At 39.4% G+C, this 18,976-nt stretch overlaps 1 protein-coding gene across 6 annotated transcripts; it reads left to right on the top strand.

Annotated features, from left to right (window-relative positions):
• The first annotated feature begins 1,360 nt into the window (after positions 1–1,360).
• On the top strand, positions 1,361–18,708 carry LOC122309326 (inorganic pyrophosphatase TTM2). 6 transcript variants are annotated; one of them, XM_043122782.1, is made up of 13 exons: positions 1,361–1,704; positions 2,621–2,671; positions 3,439–3,795; positions 4,946–5,060; positions 5,690–5,885; positions 5,979–6,092; positions 6,460–6,633; positions 8,016–8,210; positions 8,656–8,778; positions 8,847–8,968; positions 16,720–16,843; positions 17,017–17,274; positions 18,252–18,708. In XM_043122782.1, the coding sequence occupies exons 3-13, from the start codon at positions 3,459–3,461 to the stop codon at positions 18,468–18,470; spliced, it is 1,977 nt and encodes a 658-aa protein (XP_042978716.1). In that variant the 5' UTR covers positions 1,361–1,704; positions 2,621–2,671; positions 3,439–3,458; the 3' UTR covers positions 18,471–18,708. The 6 variants fall into 6 exon arrangements, 5 of the variants coding, with proteins under 5 accessions (XP_042978716.1, XP_042978717.1, XP_042978714.1 ...); XM_043122783.1 differs by having other exon boundaries at positions 3,436–3,795; XM_043122780.1 differs by lacking the exon at positions 2,621–2,671.
• Positions 18,709–18,976: the final 268 nt, after the last annotated feature.

The raw sequence follows: 18,976 nt of genomic DNA, 5'->3' as shown, positions 1-18,976 counted from the left end.
TGCCTGTCGCTGCTTCCAATAAATACTAGAGTATTCTAAAAGTGGAGTGGAAATCAGATGTACTGCACTGATAAATCCTCCTACCAATCACGGCGAACTCTTGAAAAGAGAATGTGCTATTTTAAGTTGGCTATAATTTTCCTGCAGCAATGGAGTAAAGACTAAAGATGGGTTGTGGGCGGGCATCAACTGCGAAAGCGTTTTCACCCAAGGGTCCTGTGTTTCGCAATTAATGATACCCTCTCAACTGTTTTAATTGGTGAGAACCAATCCCAAGAAAAGCATGCAATGGTATCCCAAAAAATAAAAAATCCCCTACCCAATTACGTTACGTTTAACAATTCATGACTACGCGTACCATTTCAATCAAAACCGAAGGTGCACGCATTTATGGCATGCATGAAGATCTCTCTCCTCTTAAAGGAACTTTCGACAATCCCTTGTTTGTCTACATGCACCCTACTATGACTATCCTCCAGCCCATTCAACCGACGTGTAGCCGCCACGTTCCCCCCATACTAATTTCTTGGACTCTTTTACATATCTTTCTTTGACTAATTCTGTACTAGTAACCACTAACAAAAATAAAATAGGAAAGAATGCCATACGTATGGATTACTCACAAAAGTCACAATTACAGATAGTCTTCAACGACTCATGAATGCCATGGTCTATTTGGCATTTAGAATCGGTCAATAAGACGACCAAGTAGGGAACTTTCCTTGTCGTTTTGGAATTTGTCCATGATAAAGGAAGTGAAATTGACCCACGAAAGCTACCATAATAAAAGGAAATTGTGGTTACATACTGAGTAGTAGACCCTGGAACACGCAAATTAATCAAACCCCACCAAAACCTTTTGGGAAATGAAATATCCAATGATTTTTTTGTCATTTGTTCGATTATTAAATCGGCGAAGGCATACCACGTGTCATTGCTCTTGCAGAATATGTCGCATTTGGAACCTTTTATAATTCCAGGCACATACAATGCAAGTGTGTGTGTGTTTTTTTTTTATAGTAAATTATAGGAAAAGAACTAAAACAAAAGGATAGCTAATTTAAAAGATAAAAATAAATACAAAATTATGCTGCTTTGCATATTTTTTATGCATTCTATTAATATAATTAATCAAAATAATAATTTTATATTAAAAAAATAATACAACCAATTATATTAATAAAATAAACAAAATATATATAAAACGTTCGTAAATTTTTTTAATAAATATTATCTGTTAAACGATAATGACTCCGATAACCAGACTTGGATTGATTGAACTTGACCCGCCCCAACCCAGTCTAGACGCCTTTCTTTCAATAATGTTAGTGTTGTGACTATATAATAGATATGTAGAGAACGTTAAAGAAAAAAAAGGAGAAAATGTCGCCATTAAATATTCTTCTCTCTCGGTCTCGGTGCCCCCGTTCCTTTCTCTATCGTTGTTTTTCTCCCGGGAGTCTGAAGCAGATTCTCTAGAATTCCCACTTCCCTCAAAATTCCAAATCGCATTCGTTTCTGGACCCGAAAAAAAAAAAGAGTAGGAACAGTAATATATAGGAGAAACCGACTTTGTAGGCTGGCACGGTTTACTGGGTTTTGTTTTTCTTTTCTTGGTGAACTCATCGTGACTCGTTGCTAGTGAAAGAAACAACTCGCTCTGCGACTCGATAGTGCTTCCGTCATCATCAAGATTGCACATTGGTTTGGTTCTGATGCATTTTATGTTCTGGGTTTTATTTATATATATATATATATATTTTCAATTATTATCAATGCGTAATTGTTGTTTTTCTCATTTCACTTCGTGTTTCGTTTAAGCCGTTTACTTGGGAGCACGTGGAGTTAGATCCAAACGGGGTAGTAGAAGAGAGTTAATATTGTTTATGGCTTTTTTTGTGTGTATGCGTTTCTGTCGGTCTTCTTTTCTGGGCTTGTTATTATCGTGATGACACTCTCGCCCGGTGATCCTTAATTTATGCTTTCTTATAGTAGAGGATGTTTTTTTTAATCCAATTTTTGTGGTGTTGGTTTAAGATGAGTTTAACATGTGTTTGTTATGATCTTTACATCGGAGTTTGCTAAGTTTGGTAGGTTGTGTTTGTGTTTGATGCAATTCTCGCAGGCACGTCCTGGGCAAAGTTATGAGATATATATCGTGATATTATTAACTAGAGGCCACTGTTTTTATGGCAATTTCTTAGATAAAATACTGGAATTATCCGAAAATGTGATGTTTCGTGACCTTATTTTATAGATTAGATTTGTGGGATATGATCATTGGAAATCGATGACGTCATTGCTTTTTAAGATGATCAGCAATCCAATGGTTTTAATGATGAGCACAGTGGTATTTCTAGCTTATTGAACGACTTGAATTGATGAGTTTGCATCAGCTGGGCCCGGTGCATTCACACTTCATTTGAAGAACGAGCAACTTTTTTTCTTTGCCACTAATTGCTGAGGGGCCTCAGGCATCGAGCTGATTCTGTGCATCAAGTTTTTCCTAGATGCATAATCCACTTTGGAACCCTCATAAAACAATCACAAACCAAGTCAAGTTCTTTTCCTAAAAAGACTATTTTTTTCAGTTTTAAATCTGGCTATATGGTTTTTGCAGGTTCAACGAATTGCAAAATCTTTTCTGACTTTACTCGACCAAGGCTAGAAAGTAAATGACTAGATTATTAAGCATGTTACATGGAGTTAAATTTTGTTTCTGTGCTTGAATGTTTTCGTTAATTTATGGCGTTTCAATCTCTCCTGAAAATGAAATAATTTTGCTGTTTTGATGAAAGGGTAAAAAAGACAAAGAAGTATGCCTTTCATGGCATTCAAATTGCCAGTAGTTTGTCGAAGACTTTGGTCAATATATTAAATTTTAATTCCATTTCTTTCACTTTTGTGGAGTTTATTAAGGATTTTTATAACATCAATTCTGTTTTGATTTACCTACTTTAATTGCAATGAAAATTGTTTTGATCTTTCAAATCAACTAGGACAGAGGAGCTCTACATAAATCTGAAAGAAAGTTCCCAGAATTTTCTTTTCTTCATTGGTTGTAAATGTTTGTGTAAGAAAGTTCCCAATTTTATTGTTACGAGTCCTTGGAGGTGTTGCCTCTGTTATGCACCTAAATTGTGACATAGTGTACAGTTTATTGAAATAAAATTGATACCTCTTTGCTGTAAATTTTAATGGCCAAAATATGCACGATTTCCTTATGTCTTCTTTAGCAACTTAGATAGGTTTTATCTCTTGTATAACTTCTTGTTTTACTTGGGCTATCCCTATTCATATTAATACTATTGTTTACCTATAAAAAATAAATAAAAATTGATACCTCTTTGCCTTTCACAGTGACTTTAGTTCTTAGTTGTCTTATTATATGTTTTTAAATTTGTTTATATTGGTGCATTTTCTGTTTCTTATAAGCAGAGGGAGCTCGCATATTTGCAATGGTTCAAGATACTTCTTGTGGTGATTTACATCAGAGACGGCCGGTTCTGTTAAAAGATCAAGTCCAATTGGTTAAGAGAAAGACTTCTGATCGATATGAGATTGCTTCAATTCAAGACCCTTTGTCATTTGACAAGGGTTTTTTTATAGTAATCAGGGCATGTCAATTGCTAGCCCAAAAGAATGAGGGAATAATATTGGTAGGCGTGGCAGGTCCTTCTGGGGCTGGAAAGACCGTGTTCACAGAAAAGATACTCAACTTTATGCCCAATGTTGCTGTTATTTCGATGGACAACTACAATGATTCTAGTCGAATCGTTGATGGCAACTTTGATGGTAAATTCATTACCTTACTCTTTTTTCCCCTTTTATGAAGCTTAATATATCTACAGCTAGACTTTTCTTTGGAAGTAAGTGCAATTTTGGAAATGCTCTTGCCATGGTTTTTCGTAATGGATAAGGTCTACAAAATGTCTTCTGATCTCATTTAGAACCATGTAAGAAAAAGCTTTTAAACACACATGCACACACCTACCTGCCCACTTACCTGCACCCACATGATGGGTATTAAACCCGCGTGTGATGGATTCACAATCAACTGCCTTAATCCACTTGGCTACATCCACCCTTGCTTGTTTGTATCATTTTGTTGCCTTTTATAGCCAATAACATACAGAATTTTTGTACTTAATTTTGATTAGGTTTTTATCCCTTGTGCTATTCCACAACATTTATACTTTTCTATAAGATTCATCACCTAGGGTTTGACATGTTATGTAGTTTACTCATTTAAGTAGAAGAGTGACCCCTTCAAAGGTTTGATTTGGTGCAAGGGATGGTATTTTTTTCCCTCTCTTGAGTGCTTCTTGATATGGGTTACTTGACATCTGTATAATGAATTGATGAGTTGGTCTGTGTATTTTTTAGCCTAAGGCTTGGCACTAGGAAAATTTTGTTAGAAGTCACAAATGTAAATTCACTTTACTTTTTTTTTTCCGCTTTGATCTTGAAAGTTGCTAACATTTTCACTATTCTATTGCACTTTTCCTGGTAAATAAGATTATCTGAAATCTTGATGGGTCGGGAAGTTTTTTATCCGCAGATTATTGCCTCGGATCTTAAGGTGTCAATAGGGTCTTAAACTTATGATAGTTACACTGCCAAACTACTACTTCCCATGTTTGCAAGGGAGTTTTTTACATACTAGGAAGAAGTGAGCATGCTTGCATATCATTGTAAAGATGACTTGGAAATCTTTCCAGATGCCCTCAAATAGTTCATTTTGGAATTTAATAATAATTTTGAGCCTTTAATCAAAGTAAGCTAACAATTAAGTTGGGAAATATGACAGCAAACATAGGTGATGCTCTGGTATATGCCCAGTGTACTCGGGTTATTGCCTATCCATATAATCAATAAAATTTTGTTTACTGATAAAAGAAAATGGGCGGGTATAATTGTATTGTCCTTTATCTTTCTGAAACAGATCCACGCTTGACAGACTATGACACTTTGCTCCAGAATGTCCATGATTTAAAGGCAGGGAAGGAGGTCCAGATTCCAATTTATGATTTCAAGTTTAGTTCCCGTACAGGATACAGGTATTTTCTATCCATCTAATACTTTTTCATAACTTTGGCATATGCATGGATGTCATCATCTTTGAGGGAAGCTGTTTGATATTATGCTATATCATGGAAGTTCAAGTAAAAATATACAGAGATCTTAGATGTGAGTTTTGAAAGTCCCAATTAATCTAAGCAAACAATGGATTTTTTTATTTTATTTTGTTTTCCTCATTGCGAATGATATGAATAATGATATCCCGAGTTTTTCCGCTATAGGACACAAATGTTGGATATTGTGCTCTTTCATTTTTGCATATTGTTATGGGAACCACTATGTTCTCACTCAACTCAAGGGACCAAGCTGCTTGTGAGAGCTCTTCCATAATTGAAGAGATCTATATATGGATACGAAACTCCCTCCACATCCAAGAACTTGAAGGAAAAGAAATTTGACTTTTTTTTTAGTAAGAATACAGTCAATATCTTGAAATCTAAAGCAGTGTACTGGCCCTTTTCTCGCATTTTCTAGTTATTCTAATGCATATGGTCAATTTATTGAATTATCCTGAAGTTATTTTTAGTTTTTAATCTGTTATAATACCTAGTTATCTACAGCTTTTCCATATCCACCCTGTCTTTTAAATTTCATGTACTGGTGACAGGAAACTTGAAGTCCCAAGCTCTCATATTGTGATCATTGAGGGCATCTATGCTTTGAGTGAAAGGCTAAGACCTCTGCTGGACCTCCGTGTGTCTGTAACAGGTGGAGTTCACTTTGACCTTGTCAAAAGGGTTCTGCGGGATATACAGCGTGCTGGCCAAGAACCCGAAGATATAATTCAGCAAATATCTGAAACGGTTTGTTTGTTCCTTCCCTTTTTAATCCTTATATTTAAGCATCTGAAAAGAACTTGCTTCCTTTGATCTTCTCAACTATATTCTTCTTTACAGGTATATCCAATGTACAAGGCCTTTATTGAGCCAGATCTCCAAACAGCACATATAAAAATCATCAACAAATTCAATCCATTTAATGGATTTCAGAGTCCTACTTATATATTAAAGGTTATTCTCTATGTTACACATTTTACTTACCTTTACATACCAAAAGCCTCTTAAGTTACTCCCTCCATCCCATTTGTTTATCCACCTCAGAAAATCTGATTTTCCAAGGGGAGGTCATTTATTGAATTGCTTTGAAACAAAAAGTTATTGGTTTTTTAAATTACTAACCTTAAACTATACTCAAATCATGTTAGAAAAAGGATTATTTTATTTTTCAAATAAATTAAAGGGTATCGGAAATTCTTAAATGTATTTATTGGCTTTTCAAGGTACACAATATTTTGGAATTCTCCAAATAGAGTAGTGGAAAATAAGGATGAAATGGATTTTCTACATCGATAAATGAGTGCTGCCTTATAATGTGTAGTCAGCGAGGAAGGTGATGGTGGATCAAGTCAAGGCTATTTTCACCGAACATCATACCGAAACAACAGAGCATACTTTTGATATATACCTTCTTCCACCTGGTGAAGACCCAGAGGCTTGCCAATCATATCTAAGGATGCGGAACAAAGATGGAAAATACAGTCTCATGTTTGAGGTTTTCCACTTAAAGTCTGAGTTTTCTTGTTTTAATAGTTGTGCATTTGTGCTTATCCAAAAAATAATCGTGTCTTGAAATTTTTAATGATCTGCATATTTTGAGAAAGACTGTTTGTCTGGCTCTGTATTTTATGTTCTTAGACATGATGTTTTACTAAGACATGGTCCTTGAATAGCTTCATAAAAGCAGAATTCATGTAGCTGATATCTGACCCAAGTTTTGGTAATAGGCAGTCTAGTTGATATTGATGCATGATGAAAAGGATGCATCTAGTACTTCTGATTAAAGCTTTGCATGGCCATGGAGAGATGCATATTTTCCAAACATTCAAATATAGGTCGTTATGCTGGCTTTAGTGAAACAAAATTTATGAAGCAAGTCATAGAAAGCCTTAACTCTGAGCACAATCTAGCTATATAAACTAAAAATATGGTTTTAAATTATTTCTTATCATATTAATAGGATGGATGTGCGGGGTTTATCACCAGAATTTTTTTAAAATGCTAGTAGTATCCACATGTACCCAGTGGGTTTTGAATCCTTGACTTCATTCCATACCTTATTCTTAAAGGGAGGACTTCCCGTAGGTTCATTGACAGATTGAATTTAAATTTTTGTCAAATAAGTTGCTTGGTAGCCATCTAAAGCTCAATTCTCTCCATATGTTTAAAATTGGCTTGCATTATATACCTGGACTGTATTTGTGACTGAAATAATTATTATTTTTTTGATAAGTAATTTGTGACTGAAATAATTATCCCAGAACAAAAGCTGGTAGGTTCACACAAGTGCATGAATAGGGCTGCAAAGCTGAATCTATGGAAGAAAAATGACAAATTCTTTTCCATGCTATGTCAATGCCCTTACTACAAGAATAGATTCCCATCAACGGTCATGTACATCCTTATTTTCCGGTCCCTTGCTTTCTTTTATGTTTGATGGATTTGATAATATATAATTGTTACAATCCTTTTCTCTTTTATACTAAATTATTTTCCCTTCCATTCCCTTTCCTTGCTACCATTAGAATCAGAACTAAGACGGGCCAAACTAATTATCCTTTTCATTCTCCAACTTGCCCATATAATCATTCTACTGCCGTTCCCTCTCACTAAGCTTTTTATTTACCACCCCTGATTCTTGAACTTTTGGGTGGATTAAGTTTGGAAGATTTGTCTAGATGATTGAGGGAGACAGGTTTTTTTGCTATGACCTTGTGAAATTTTCTATGCTTTACATCTGGTTTGAAAGACCCCCTACTTCTTAAATTTCCTGTATGCTTGACATCTGACGTTCTATGGCTCTCCATACTTGCAAAACATTTGGTTCTACTGGTATATTACTACCTAATGTGATGTGTTTTTTCTTCTGTTTTGCAGGAATGGGTGACAGATAATCCATTTGTTATTTCACCAAGAATAACTTTTGGGGTTAGTGTGCGTCTTCTTGGTGGACTAATGGCCTTGGGGTACACAATAGCAGCAATTCTTAAGAGAAGCAGCCATGTATTTTCTGATGATAGAGTCTGTGTAAAAATTGATTGGCTGGAGCAACTGAATCGTCATTATGTTCAGGTACTGCCATATATTTCTGCGCATTTAATTTTACTGAATACATAGATAGGATTCTTAATGTGTCATAGACTAGGGTTCTAGAAAACCTATCCATAGGCATATTCTTCATTTTTCTTTTATTGGGTTATCCATTGGCCGGGCTGGGCCAGTTTGTACCAATCCTTCAAGAATTTTCATAATGAATGCCAAGGCCTCGCCTGAGCATCATGTAATGTGGGCCCAGGCCCAACCCTAAGAGGAAATGTATAGACTGGACCTGGCCCGGCTCACATTGAGTCGTTCTTATTGTGTAAAGTATACGGTTTAAGAAACTTGATGTTGTACTTTCTAATTGTTGTGTTTAAGGTCAACTCTTGCATCTTTAAGACTTTAATACTTCTGAACTTTCGTTGTACCCCAGTATGTGAGCCATGCTAAACCCAATTTCTTGCTTTTTGATGAAAAGGTGCAAGGACATGATCGCTTAGTTGTAAAATATGTTGCCGAGGAGCTGGGAATGGAGGGTTCATACATTCCTAGGACCTATATTGAACAAATTCAACTGGAAAAGCTTGTAAATGAGGTCATGGTATGGTAACTCCCAAATCTTGCTTAGGCTTTCCTTGTATTGGTCTTTGTCATCTGATCATGCTACAGGCCCTCCCAGAAGATTTGAAGACAAAGCTGAGCCTAGATGAGGATCTGGTTTCAAGCCCCAAAGAAGCTCTTACTAGAGCTCCTGCAGATAGAGTGGCCTTGAGAAATAAGCATCTTAAGAGGTGCAGTTTTCCGATTCTCTCTATTTTTATTCTTGGTATGAATTCAATATATAAATGATGACATTGCATTCTGAAAAGTGTATAGACAACCTAACATTGTAGGTCAATATGTCAGATCTACCAATATATGAATTGCATTAATCTGTACATGTTATCATTGATATCTGTTATTTGAGTTTGTAATTTGAACATCACTCAAATTTTGGCATGGCAAAAGCCACAATTGTGTGGATTTGAAGTTGACTAGGAGGAAGCCAATGTCTTTGCATGAAATTTTCATACCTTCGTTACTCTATGAAATCATGCACTGCTGTGTCACCAAGAACATATTGCCCTTTGTCTTCTTTAATCTTCTGCTTTTGTGGTTTCAGAATGCAAAGTGGTATCAGAAATTTTTCTGGCAATACAGATTATTTTCCATTAACCCCTAGGGATTGGCTCAAGCAGTAAAGGCCTTGGGCTTGGGGGTGTGCTCCCCCCAAGTCTAAGGTTCAAATCCCCTTGGATGCAAACAATCTCTTGGGGCCATCAGACCGGGGGATTTTCTCCTTAAATTACCCAAGGTGCACTTGCGGAAAACTCCTTGCCGAAGGCCTGTGCACCCCGGGATTAGTCGGGACATTGTTCCTGGACACCCTGTGCCAATATAAAAAAAGAATTATTTTCCATTGTGCTACAATAATGTATCTTCTATGTTATAAAAGCATAACATTGCTGCCAAGCTGTTGCTATATTTCCCATGCAATAATATATCTGTTTCTATTAGTATTGTTGTTGTTGCTGTTGTCGTTATCTTGAGAACCCAAAAAAGAATCACTTAGTCTGCCACATGAAATTGGTTCAAGTGGATTCACATGTTGAGCGGAACACTGGTTGAGTAGTGATATCATTTTGAGGAGTCTGTCCTTTTCTGTTCAAATTTCTAGATTCACCTGAAGTTTTGGACCTGCATTTTAGAATGGTGGTATAAAACTTAGAAAATAATACAATATTACATAGTTTTCTCTCCGTACAACCCCTGCATGCATGCACGTAATCCTCACTCCGGCACCTCTCGCCGGAGTTGATCTCTTCCCCTCCTCCTTTCCTTCCCCCTCTTCTCTGCTCTGCATCCCCTACCTCTCCTCTGCTTTTCTTTCCCCTGCTAAAGACAGATGGCAGATACTAGATTTTTTTCAGTGGAAGCAAAAACTTTCATCTTTAAGAAGGAAGGAAACAATAGTTTCCGCATCACTGAAAGAAACAGGCGTATGGCCCTCTTTCTTCTCATCAGCGGGGCAGCGGCTTCATGGGTGGTTAAAATGGTGGAGGAAGCCACCGAGTATAGGTGGCGTGAGTCTTTCTTCAAAAAACTAAGGGTGGGTAACAATGGGGTTCTCACGTTGCATCTTCTTAGGAATGCTAGGGGCTGCTATCTTCTGCTGGAGGAGTTCAACAATGGCCGGAGAAGAGGATCACTGATTATCCCAGAAGGAGTTGAGAGCTGTGGCTGGGAGGGGTTTGCCTATAATCTGAAAAAGGTGGTGGAACACAAGGTGGTGCCCACCGTGGGATGCTCGAGTCAGGATGGGAAGACAGTCTCTTATGCCGCAGTTGTGGCTGGTTCTAAGGCAGAAAACAGCTCTGCCATGGTGGAGAAGGAAGGAAGGACTAGTCTTTTCCCACAGCTATCTGTCAGAAATGTAAAGCTAGGGGAAATAGAGGGTGTTTTTTGGGATGTCAGGGCAAGGCTTTCTGGAGTTTTTCAGGAAGTTTCTACTCTGATGAAAAAAGTAGACCTGGGTCTAAGCTATGTGATGGAAATAGGAAAGCATAGCTCTGACTCGTCGCACGTCTCTGGGCAATCATCTCCAAAAGAGATGCAAGTCTCTGCAAGGAAAGAATATAAAGAGAAGGGCAATGGGCTGGGCATGTGGACAGAAAAGGGTAAGGGAGTCATAAGTGGAATTAACGGACTGGATCCTCAAAGGGCCTTAAGCCCATCTCCAAGGCCTTCAGGCCCACGTCCCAGGTCCTCTAGCCACACGGGTTCCCAATCTCAAAAGGCTTCAAGCCCGAGCCCTAGGTGTTTGGGCCCCATCCTCACGGGCCCACGGGCCGCAAGCCCACAACCACCACCCGGCCCAGTAACCAGCTTACCGGGCACCCGTTTCACACAAACGGGTCAACAGACCTTCTCCGCCTCCTCTACGCCGGATCTGGGTCAACCCTCCCTGCCGGCGTTTGCACCGGCGACTCAGAAGCCTCCGACGGCCGCCGATATTCCCTCCGACGGTCATGAGAACCATCCGAAAACACTACAGCACGTCAGGATGGCTGGGTTTCTCACGGTCGGCGCTTCCCAGGCTTCTGTCAACACAGAATCGACCCAGAAGGTACCGGCGGTTGCACCGGCGACGCAGAAGCCTCCGACGGCCGCCGAGATTGCCTCCGATGGTCATGAGAACCATCTGAAAACGCTACAGCACGTCGGGATGGCTGGGTGTTTCACGGTCGACGCTTCCCAGGCTACTGTCAGCACAGAATCGACCCAGACGGAGCCGATGGGGACCTGCGACCCCTTCACAAGCCTTTCCGAGCGCACCCCGGCGGCGGAGGACTGCTTTTCATCTGGACCAGGTACGGGTGAAGCCTCCGAAGCTCTTTTCTCACATCTGGGTCTTTCTAAAGACCTGTCTAGGGTCCTATGTACTGAGATGGAAGCCTCTCTTGCGGATGGGAGGACCTCAGACGAAGAAACTCCTTATGATTCAGATTTGCAGTTAACATGTAGGGAGTTTGGGACGGATTTGCATTTAACTGAGATGAATGAAACTGAGGACATACCTAGTCCCCTCTGCTCTCTATCACCAACGGTTCCTTGGGATGTTTCGCAACCTGATTGGGTCATTCAGAAGGTTAATGATATGTGTCAATTCATGGGGATGTCTTGCGAAGGCTTTGAGGATCAAATGCAAGCTCTTTTCATCGCAATAAGAGCAGGCCAGCCCTCTCATGCCAAATCTGTGGGAAAAAAGGAAAGGGAGCTACGAAGACTTACCTGCTCTATAAACTATGGCACAAGGGAGGGCAGCGCGAGCAGGGGACGCACTAAGGATAGGGTGAATCTTGGCGATCCATGAAGCCCAAGATCCTTTCATGGAATGTTCGTGGCCTGAATGACCCGAACAAACGACTTAGGGTGAAGAACCTACTAAGGGATTGGCATGCAGATGTCATCTGTTTGCAGGAAACCAAACTACAGTTCGTTGACAGGCATATAATAAGAAATTTGTGGAATTGCCCTTATGCAGGATGGACCACACTTGCTTCAAAGGGCGCCTCAGGGGGTATTTTGGTGATGTGGGATAAGAGAGTAGTAAATTTTGTTGAGGACTGTGTTGGGGATTTCTCGATTGCGTGCTCTTTCTCTAATGTTGGCGATGATTTTGTTTGGGGGTTTGCAGGTGTCTACGGGCCAAATGAGGATAGCAGAAGGAAATTTTTTTGGGATGAAATAGCTGGCTTATGCAGTTGGTGGGACATCCCGTGGTGCATAGGGGGCGATTTTAATATCACTCGCTTTCCGAGCGAGCGATTGGGACTTTCTAGTTTGGGCTCAGCTATGGCGGACTTCTCAGCACTTCTTTTCGAGTTAGACCTGATGGATCTTCCTTTGGCAGGAGGAGATTTCACTTGGTCAAATGGAAGGGCCTGGTCGCGTTTAGACCGTTTTGTCGTTTCCTCTTCGTTAGAGACTCATTTTCCTACGCTGTGTCAAAAACGCCTACCTCGGTTATATTCGGATCATTTTCCTCTTTTACTAGATTGTGGGGGCCTTTCGGAGGGGAGGAGATATTTCAAGTTTGAGAACATGTGGCTAAAGGCAGATGGGTTCACTGAAAAAGTCAGCTTGTGGTGGACATCCTACCATTTCACGGGCACCCCTAGCTATGTCCTAGCGGGAAAGCTGAAAGCTTTAAAGAATGATCTAAAGAAGTGGAATTTGGAAGCCTTTGGGAACATTAACGACCAGCGAGACAAACTTTTCACGGAATTGAAACATTTAGATGAAAGAGAGGCTGAAATGGGGTTATCAACTGAAAATTTTGCAAGAAAATTGATTGTAGTCGCTGAGCTGGAAAAAATCACCCTTATGGAGGAGATCTCATGAAGACAAAAATCACGGGCACTTTGGTTAAAGGAAGGAGATAAAAGTACAAAATTCTTTCATAAGGTTGCAAACTCTCATCGAAGGAACAATGCCATAGAGGTCCTTCATGAGGAGGGCAGGGTTATATCAGGTCGAGATGCCATTAAAGATCATATTGTCCATTTTTATGATAGGCTTCTCACAGAGCAGTACCCTTGGAGGCCCAAGGTGGACGGTCTAGTTTTTGATTCCATCGACCAGACAAGCGCAGCTTGGCTGGAGAGACCTTTCGAAGAGGATGAGGTGTCCAGTGTGGTAAAAGGTATGAACAAAGATAAAGCCCCAGGACCAGATGGATTCCCAATGGCTTTTTTTCAAGCTTGTTGGGATATCATTAAGGAGGACCTAATGAAGGTCTTCTCGGAATTTCACTCTTTTATGAAATTCGAGAAGAGCTTTAATGCCACTTTTATCGCCCTCATCCCCAAGAAGGCGAGGTCGGTAGAAGTAGGTGATTTCCAACCCATAAGCTTGATAAGTGGGATCTACAAGATCATCTCTAAAGTCCTAGCAAAGCGCTTGAGTGAAGTCATGGGGAAGCTCATCTTGAAGTCGCAAAATGCCTTTGTAAAAGGAAGACAAATACTAGATCCGGTCCTCATCGCCAGCGAATGTCTGGAGAGCAGAGTCAGAGATGGCATCCCAGGTATCTTGTGTAAATTGGATATGGAAAAGGCTTTTGATCATGTGAACTGGGACTTCTTGTTATATGTTCTTGGTAGGTATGGTTTTGGGGAAAAATGGTGCCAATGGATCAAGCATTATATTACAACTGCCAGATTTTCTATATTAATCAATGGCACTCCCGAAGGTTTTTTCAACAGCTCTCGGGGTTTAAGACAAGGAGATCCACTATCGCCGCTCCTTTTTATTCTTATCATGGATGTACTGAGCAAAATGATGGAAGGAGTGGTGAATAGGGGACTCATCTCGGGTTTCTCAGTGGGAGGTTCCTCCCAAGGAAGCATGTCAATCTCCCACCTTCTTTTCGCTGATGACACATTGATCTTTTGTGACCCGGATCCAGATCAGATTCGCTCTCTAAGAGGACTTCTCTTCGGTTTCGAAGCTGTCTCAGGCTTTAAAGTGAACTTAGCAAAGACGGAAGTAGTCCCGGTTGGCAGGGTCTATAACTTAAATGAAGTGGCTGACATTTTGGAATGTAAGATTTCATCCTTGCCTATGCGGTACCTTGGACTTCCCTTGGGGGCCCCTCATAAATCCAAGGTAGTGTGGGAAGGGATCATCGAGAAAATGGAAAGCAAGTTGGCGGGTTGGAAGAGGATTTACTTGTCTAAGGGAGGGAGAATCACACTTATTAAGAGCACATTATCTAATCTCCCAACGTATTTTCTTTCTCTATTCCCTCTGCCTGCAGGGGTGGCAAATAGGATGGAAAAGATCTTCCGTGATTTCCTTTGGGGAGGTCTAGAAGACACAAAGAAATTCCACTTGGTAAAATGGGATCAAGTATGTACTCCTTTGGCTTGTGGAGGATTGGGCTTAAGAAAACTAAGAACCTTCAACAAGGCACTTCTTGGGAAATGGTTATGGCGCTATATGCATGAGGAAAATGCTCTTTGGAAGAATATTTTGGACGTCAAATATGGAACCATTTGGGGTGGGTGGTGTACAAAGGAAGTACGAGGTGCGTATGGAGTGGGAGTTTGGAAATTTATTCGGAATGGTTGGAATGACTTCCTCGGCAACTGCAAATATGAGATGGGAAGGGGCACGCGAATCAGTTTTTGGCATGACATTTGGTGCAGGGATGTAACTCTAAAAAGTGCTTTTCCTTCTCTCTATAGGATTGCGCTTGATCCGGACTCCTCAGTGGCTGAGAATATGTGTAGTACTGCAGAGCCCATTCATTGGTCTGTGAGTTTCACTCGCGCTGCTCAGGATTGGGAGGTGGGAGACATCACAGATTTTTACAGCATGCTATATGCACTGAAACACAGGGCAGGAAGGGAGGACAGATTAGTATGGACATGCACCGGGAACAAGAAATTCTCAGTTCGCTCATATTACAAGGCCTTGACAACCCACTCCCCTAATACCTTCCCTTGGAAGAGCATCTGGAGGAGTAATGCCCCTCTCAAGGTCGCTTTCTTCGTTTGGTTGGCTTCTCATGGCAAACTTCTGACAATAGACAAGTTAAGAAAGCGCGGTCTAATTATAGTGGATTGGTGCTTCATGTGTAAACACGACAGTGAATCAGCGGACCACCTTCTCCTTCACTGTGAAATAATCAAGGCCTTATGGGATGAAATTCTCTCAAGACTTGGTATCGCATGGGTTATGCCAAAGAGGGTAATAGATTTATTGTACTCCTGGCAAAGGATTGGAGGAAATCGACAGGTCGCCGCTGTTTGGAAAATGGTGCCGTTATGTCTAATGTGGTGCACTTGGAACGAAAGAAACAGCCGCTGTTTTGAGGACAAGGAACGCTCCCCGGCTGGTTTTAGGGATTTTTTCTTTCATACTCTGTTATTGTGGGCCTCCTCGATTGTACTAAATGGAAGGAGTTTTAGTGACTTTTATGCTACTATCCGTAGCACGTAGTTTGTAATTAGGCTTTTTCTTGTATACTTCCTGTGTACTCGGGCTTTGCCTATTTACGTGGATCAATAAAATATCTTTTATCTATCAAAAAAAAGATATCATTTTGAGCTTTCTAATAAAATCTTTATTACTTGTAAAAAAATCTAGTTGAGTAGTGATATCTACTAATAATAATTTTTTTAAGAAAAAAACCTATCTGAGTTATGATATCTTTATGCCATTTTAAAAATTCGTTTTAGAAGGTTTATCAAAAATCTGATTGTTGGATTGAGTGGTGCTGCATGGATAAGAGGAGTGGGGAGTTTGTGGATCACCTTTTACTCCAATGTGAGATGGCTACTGCTTTATGGAGTGACATTTTTAGTTGGGTTCATTTGGCCTGGGTCATGCTCAGCATAATAGTGGACCGTTGTGTCTCTTGAAAAGGGCTAGGTGGCCGCTTACAAATTGCAGCAGTGTGAAAATGGTTATTACTTCCCTTGTATGGAGGGTTTTTTAGGACCAAGAACGGACAATGGAGGAGCCCAAAGACCTCCTTTTTCTATAATTTCCTCCTTTGGACAGCTTCTATAAACTTTAATGGGCTCAATTTACATGATTTTCTTTTATCTTATTCTCTTTCTAGATAGGCCTCTCTCTTGTATACATCTTGTGTACTTGGTTGGAGCGCACCTTTGGGCTTTGTGCTTTTTAATACTTTTTTTTGTGCTTTTACTTCTTGTTTTGAATAATTTGATTTCTTTTAAATAATAAAAATTATTATTATTCCTTTTAAAAGAAAAATGATAATAATTTATATTACTTAAAAGAAACCAAATTATTCAACACAAGAAGTATGTGAGACTATGTGCACCCATTTTATTCACTAAACATATTTCCCCTCTAGATTTCAAGTCAGCCTTTGTCATTTTCTTAATATGGTTTTTTCTCTTCTTTCTTTTTCATCGAAGTTTATGTTATGGCTACCTTTGATGGATGATGTGAAATTGAACAGTGGTATGTCACATTCATATTCAACCCAGAGGGACATGAATCTGGCCAAGCTTACTGGATACGCTGCCAACAGTAGAAGGTTTGATGAGAGAAACACGGAGTCCCCAGCAACAGTGGCAAACCAGGTAGACTCATGCATGTATATTTTAACTTATTCAGAATGGTTCTGATATTGTAGGTTTGGAAGGATATTACCATTTGATTTTTTGGTTCAATCTGTTCTTTTTCTTTCTTTTTTTTTTTTTTTTTTTTTTTTGCTTTATTTATTTATTTATTTTGGTTGGGCATCATTACTCAGCTGTCAGAACAAATCTCGTCACTGAATGATAGAATGGATGAGTTTACAAATCGTATTGAAGAGTTGAATTCCAAGTTAACCGTCAAGAAAAGTTCTTCCAGCCAACAAAACATGTCTATTCAAGCAGACGCCTGCAATGGCTCTGCTCCCACTTCTTATTTCATCTCTACTTTAAGCAATGGTTCGTTGACTGGGTCCATAATGCCTAATTCGTCATCTTCATCCCAGCTGGGTAAAGAGTCTCCTTTGATGGAAGAGGTATTAATCTAATCTCTTTATATCCTTCTAAAGTTTGTTACTCACAGCTTTTGTAGCCATATAGGTTGCAAAATTTCATTCAAAATTTCATTCCAATTAAATGATCTTTTGCTGCCAATATATCTCGTGCTAACAAAAATGTATTGTTCTGAGGTATTAGAAATGGTTGAATTTGAGGTGCCGAACACCCCTCAATATTTTTACTGCTAGGAGTATAATATATGTAACATAGAAGGTTGTTTGCACCCCCACCCTGCTGTAAAATGAGAAGATAAACAAAGAATTTTACTGATGACAGGAGTTTTGACAATAAAATGTAGTTTAGGGAACTAACTTCAATGCAGCCATGAACCAGCAGGAGAGGACATTGCCGACAAGAGTGCCACTTTTTAAAAGTTCTAAGTTAATCTAGTCATCTTGATTCTTTGATTAGTTATTTCTTCATTTATTTTCTTTATCTGGACCATGATTAGATAGTGTGGATTTGTGGCTTTGCAATTTGCATCTCTAAAACCATGGGAATAGGGCTTTATGATCTGGCATTGGTCTAAATTTTGTTGTTTTAAGATTCATGTACACATCGTATGACTAGGTAGTAGCCTGATATGTTGTGATAAATAGGAGATTGCTTTGTAGGATATTGTGACACGTGGGAGAGTGCACAGGAGAATACATACACTAATTAATAATATATGTATGTGTGTGTGTGTGTGTGTATATATCAGAATGCTGAAAGAACAGCATGTGATGGGAGGTGATTCTCCTTTCACATTCTTATAATTATCTCATTGTAATTATCTCATTGGATAATGATTGTTCTTATTATGCTATGAAAATTGCATGCCTTCTGTTTTGCGTCAAGAGGTTTTTTTAGTGTTCTATAAGACCAGTGTCTGGTAACCAGAAGCCATTGTTCAGACATGGTTGCTTGTTGGCTGTCATTCATTTTCTCATTGGTGCACCTACTTTGAAATCAGATATCAGGAATTGCACGAGGACAACGCCAAATCATGCATCAGTTGGACAATCTTAACAATATTGTCCGAGAGAGTTTGCAAGCGAGGTCTCACCAAGTAAAAACAAACCGGAGAAGCATTGTGGCTGATGTTGAACCCATTGCAGTTCCTATTATTTTATCACTAGCTATTGGTGGTCTAGGAGTCTTCTTGATCAAGGGCTTTATAACTCGAAACTGAATCTTTCACCCAGTACAGTTTTTACAATTTTGTGGACTGTTTCAATTTTGTTCTCTTCCCATTTTTACTGTTTTCCAGTCTTGCAAATTTGCAGCACCCCCCCATGCTCGGGAAAAGGGTCTCTCTCAGTTGACACTTGTCAGTAACTGATAGTGGTTGTAGATACTACAACTTAAGAGCCTTCGGTGTTCTATTCGAGGGATTTTTAAGTAAGGGGGTACAGTTGTCAATCTTCTAATTTTTGGGGTTCTCCATATCCATATGATGTCGCCAATAGTTTCGTTGCTTGTTATGGCATTTACAAGAGTTATAATCAGCCAAATTACTTGACTACCGAAAGTTACACGTGAATGAAGAATCCCCCTCGAAAGTTTCACTCTTCTTATGCTGCAATGGCATTGGATGCAAGTTTTAAATGCTCCACCAAACTCTTATTTCATTGATTCTGGACAGCAGCAGAGAGTTGTTTCTTTCTATCTCTATATCCTTTAACCTGTAAAAGGTAT

Source organism: Carya illinoinensis, chromosome 5 (assembly GCF_018687715.1).
Source record: "Carya illinoinensis cultivar Pawnee chromosome 5, C.illinoinensisPawnee_v1, whole genome shotgun sequence".
Taxonomy (NCBI): domain Eukaryota; kingdom Viridiplantae; phylum Streptophyta; class Magnoliopsida; order Fagales; family Juglandaceae; genus Carya; species Carya illinoinensis.
Note: the sequence above shows the minus strand (reverse complement) of the source record. Positions and strands in the feature narration are given on the sequence as shown.

Bases quoted from the DNA above. Each gene is read 5' to 3' on its own strand.
- LOC122309326 (XM_043122779.1), top strand. The intron at 5,061-5,689 runs GTATTTTCTATC...TACTGGTGACAG, and splicing joins AGTTCCCGTACAGGATACAG to GAAACTTGAAGTCCCAAGCT. The intron at 6,634-8,015 runs GTTTTCCACTTA...TCTGTTTTGCAG, and splicing joins AATACAGTCTCATGTTTGAG to GAATGGGTGACAGATAATCC.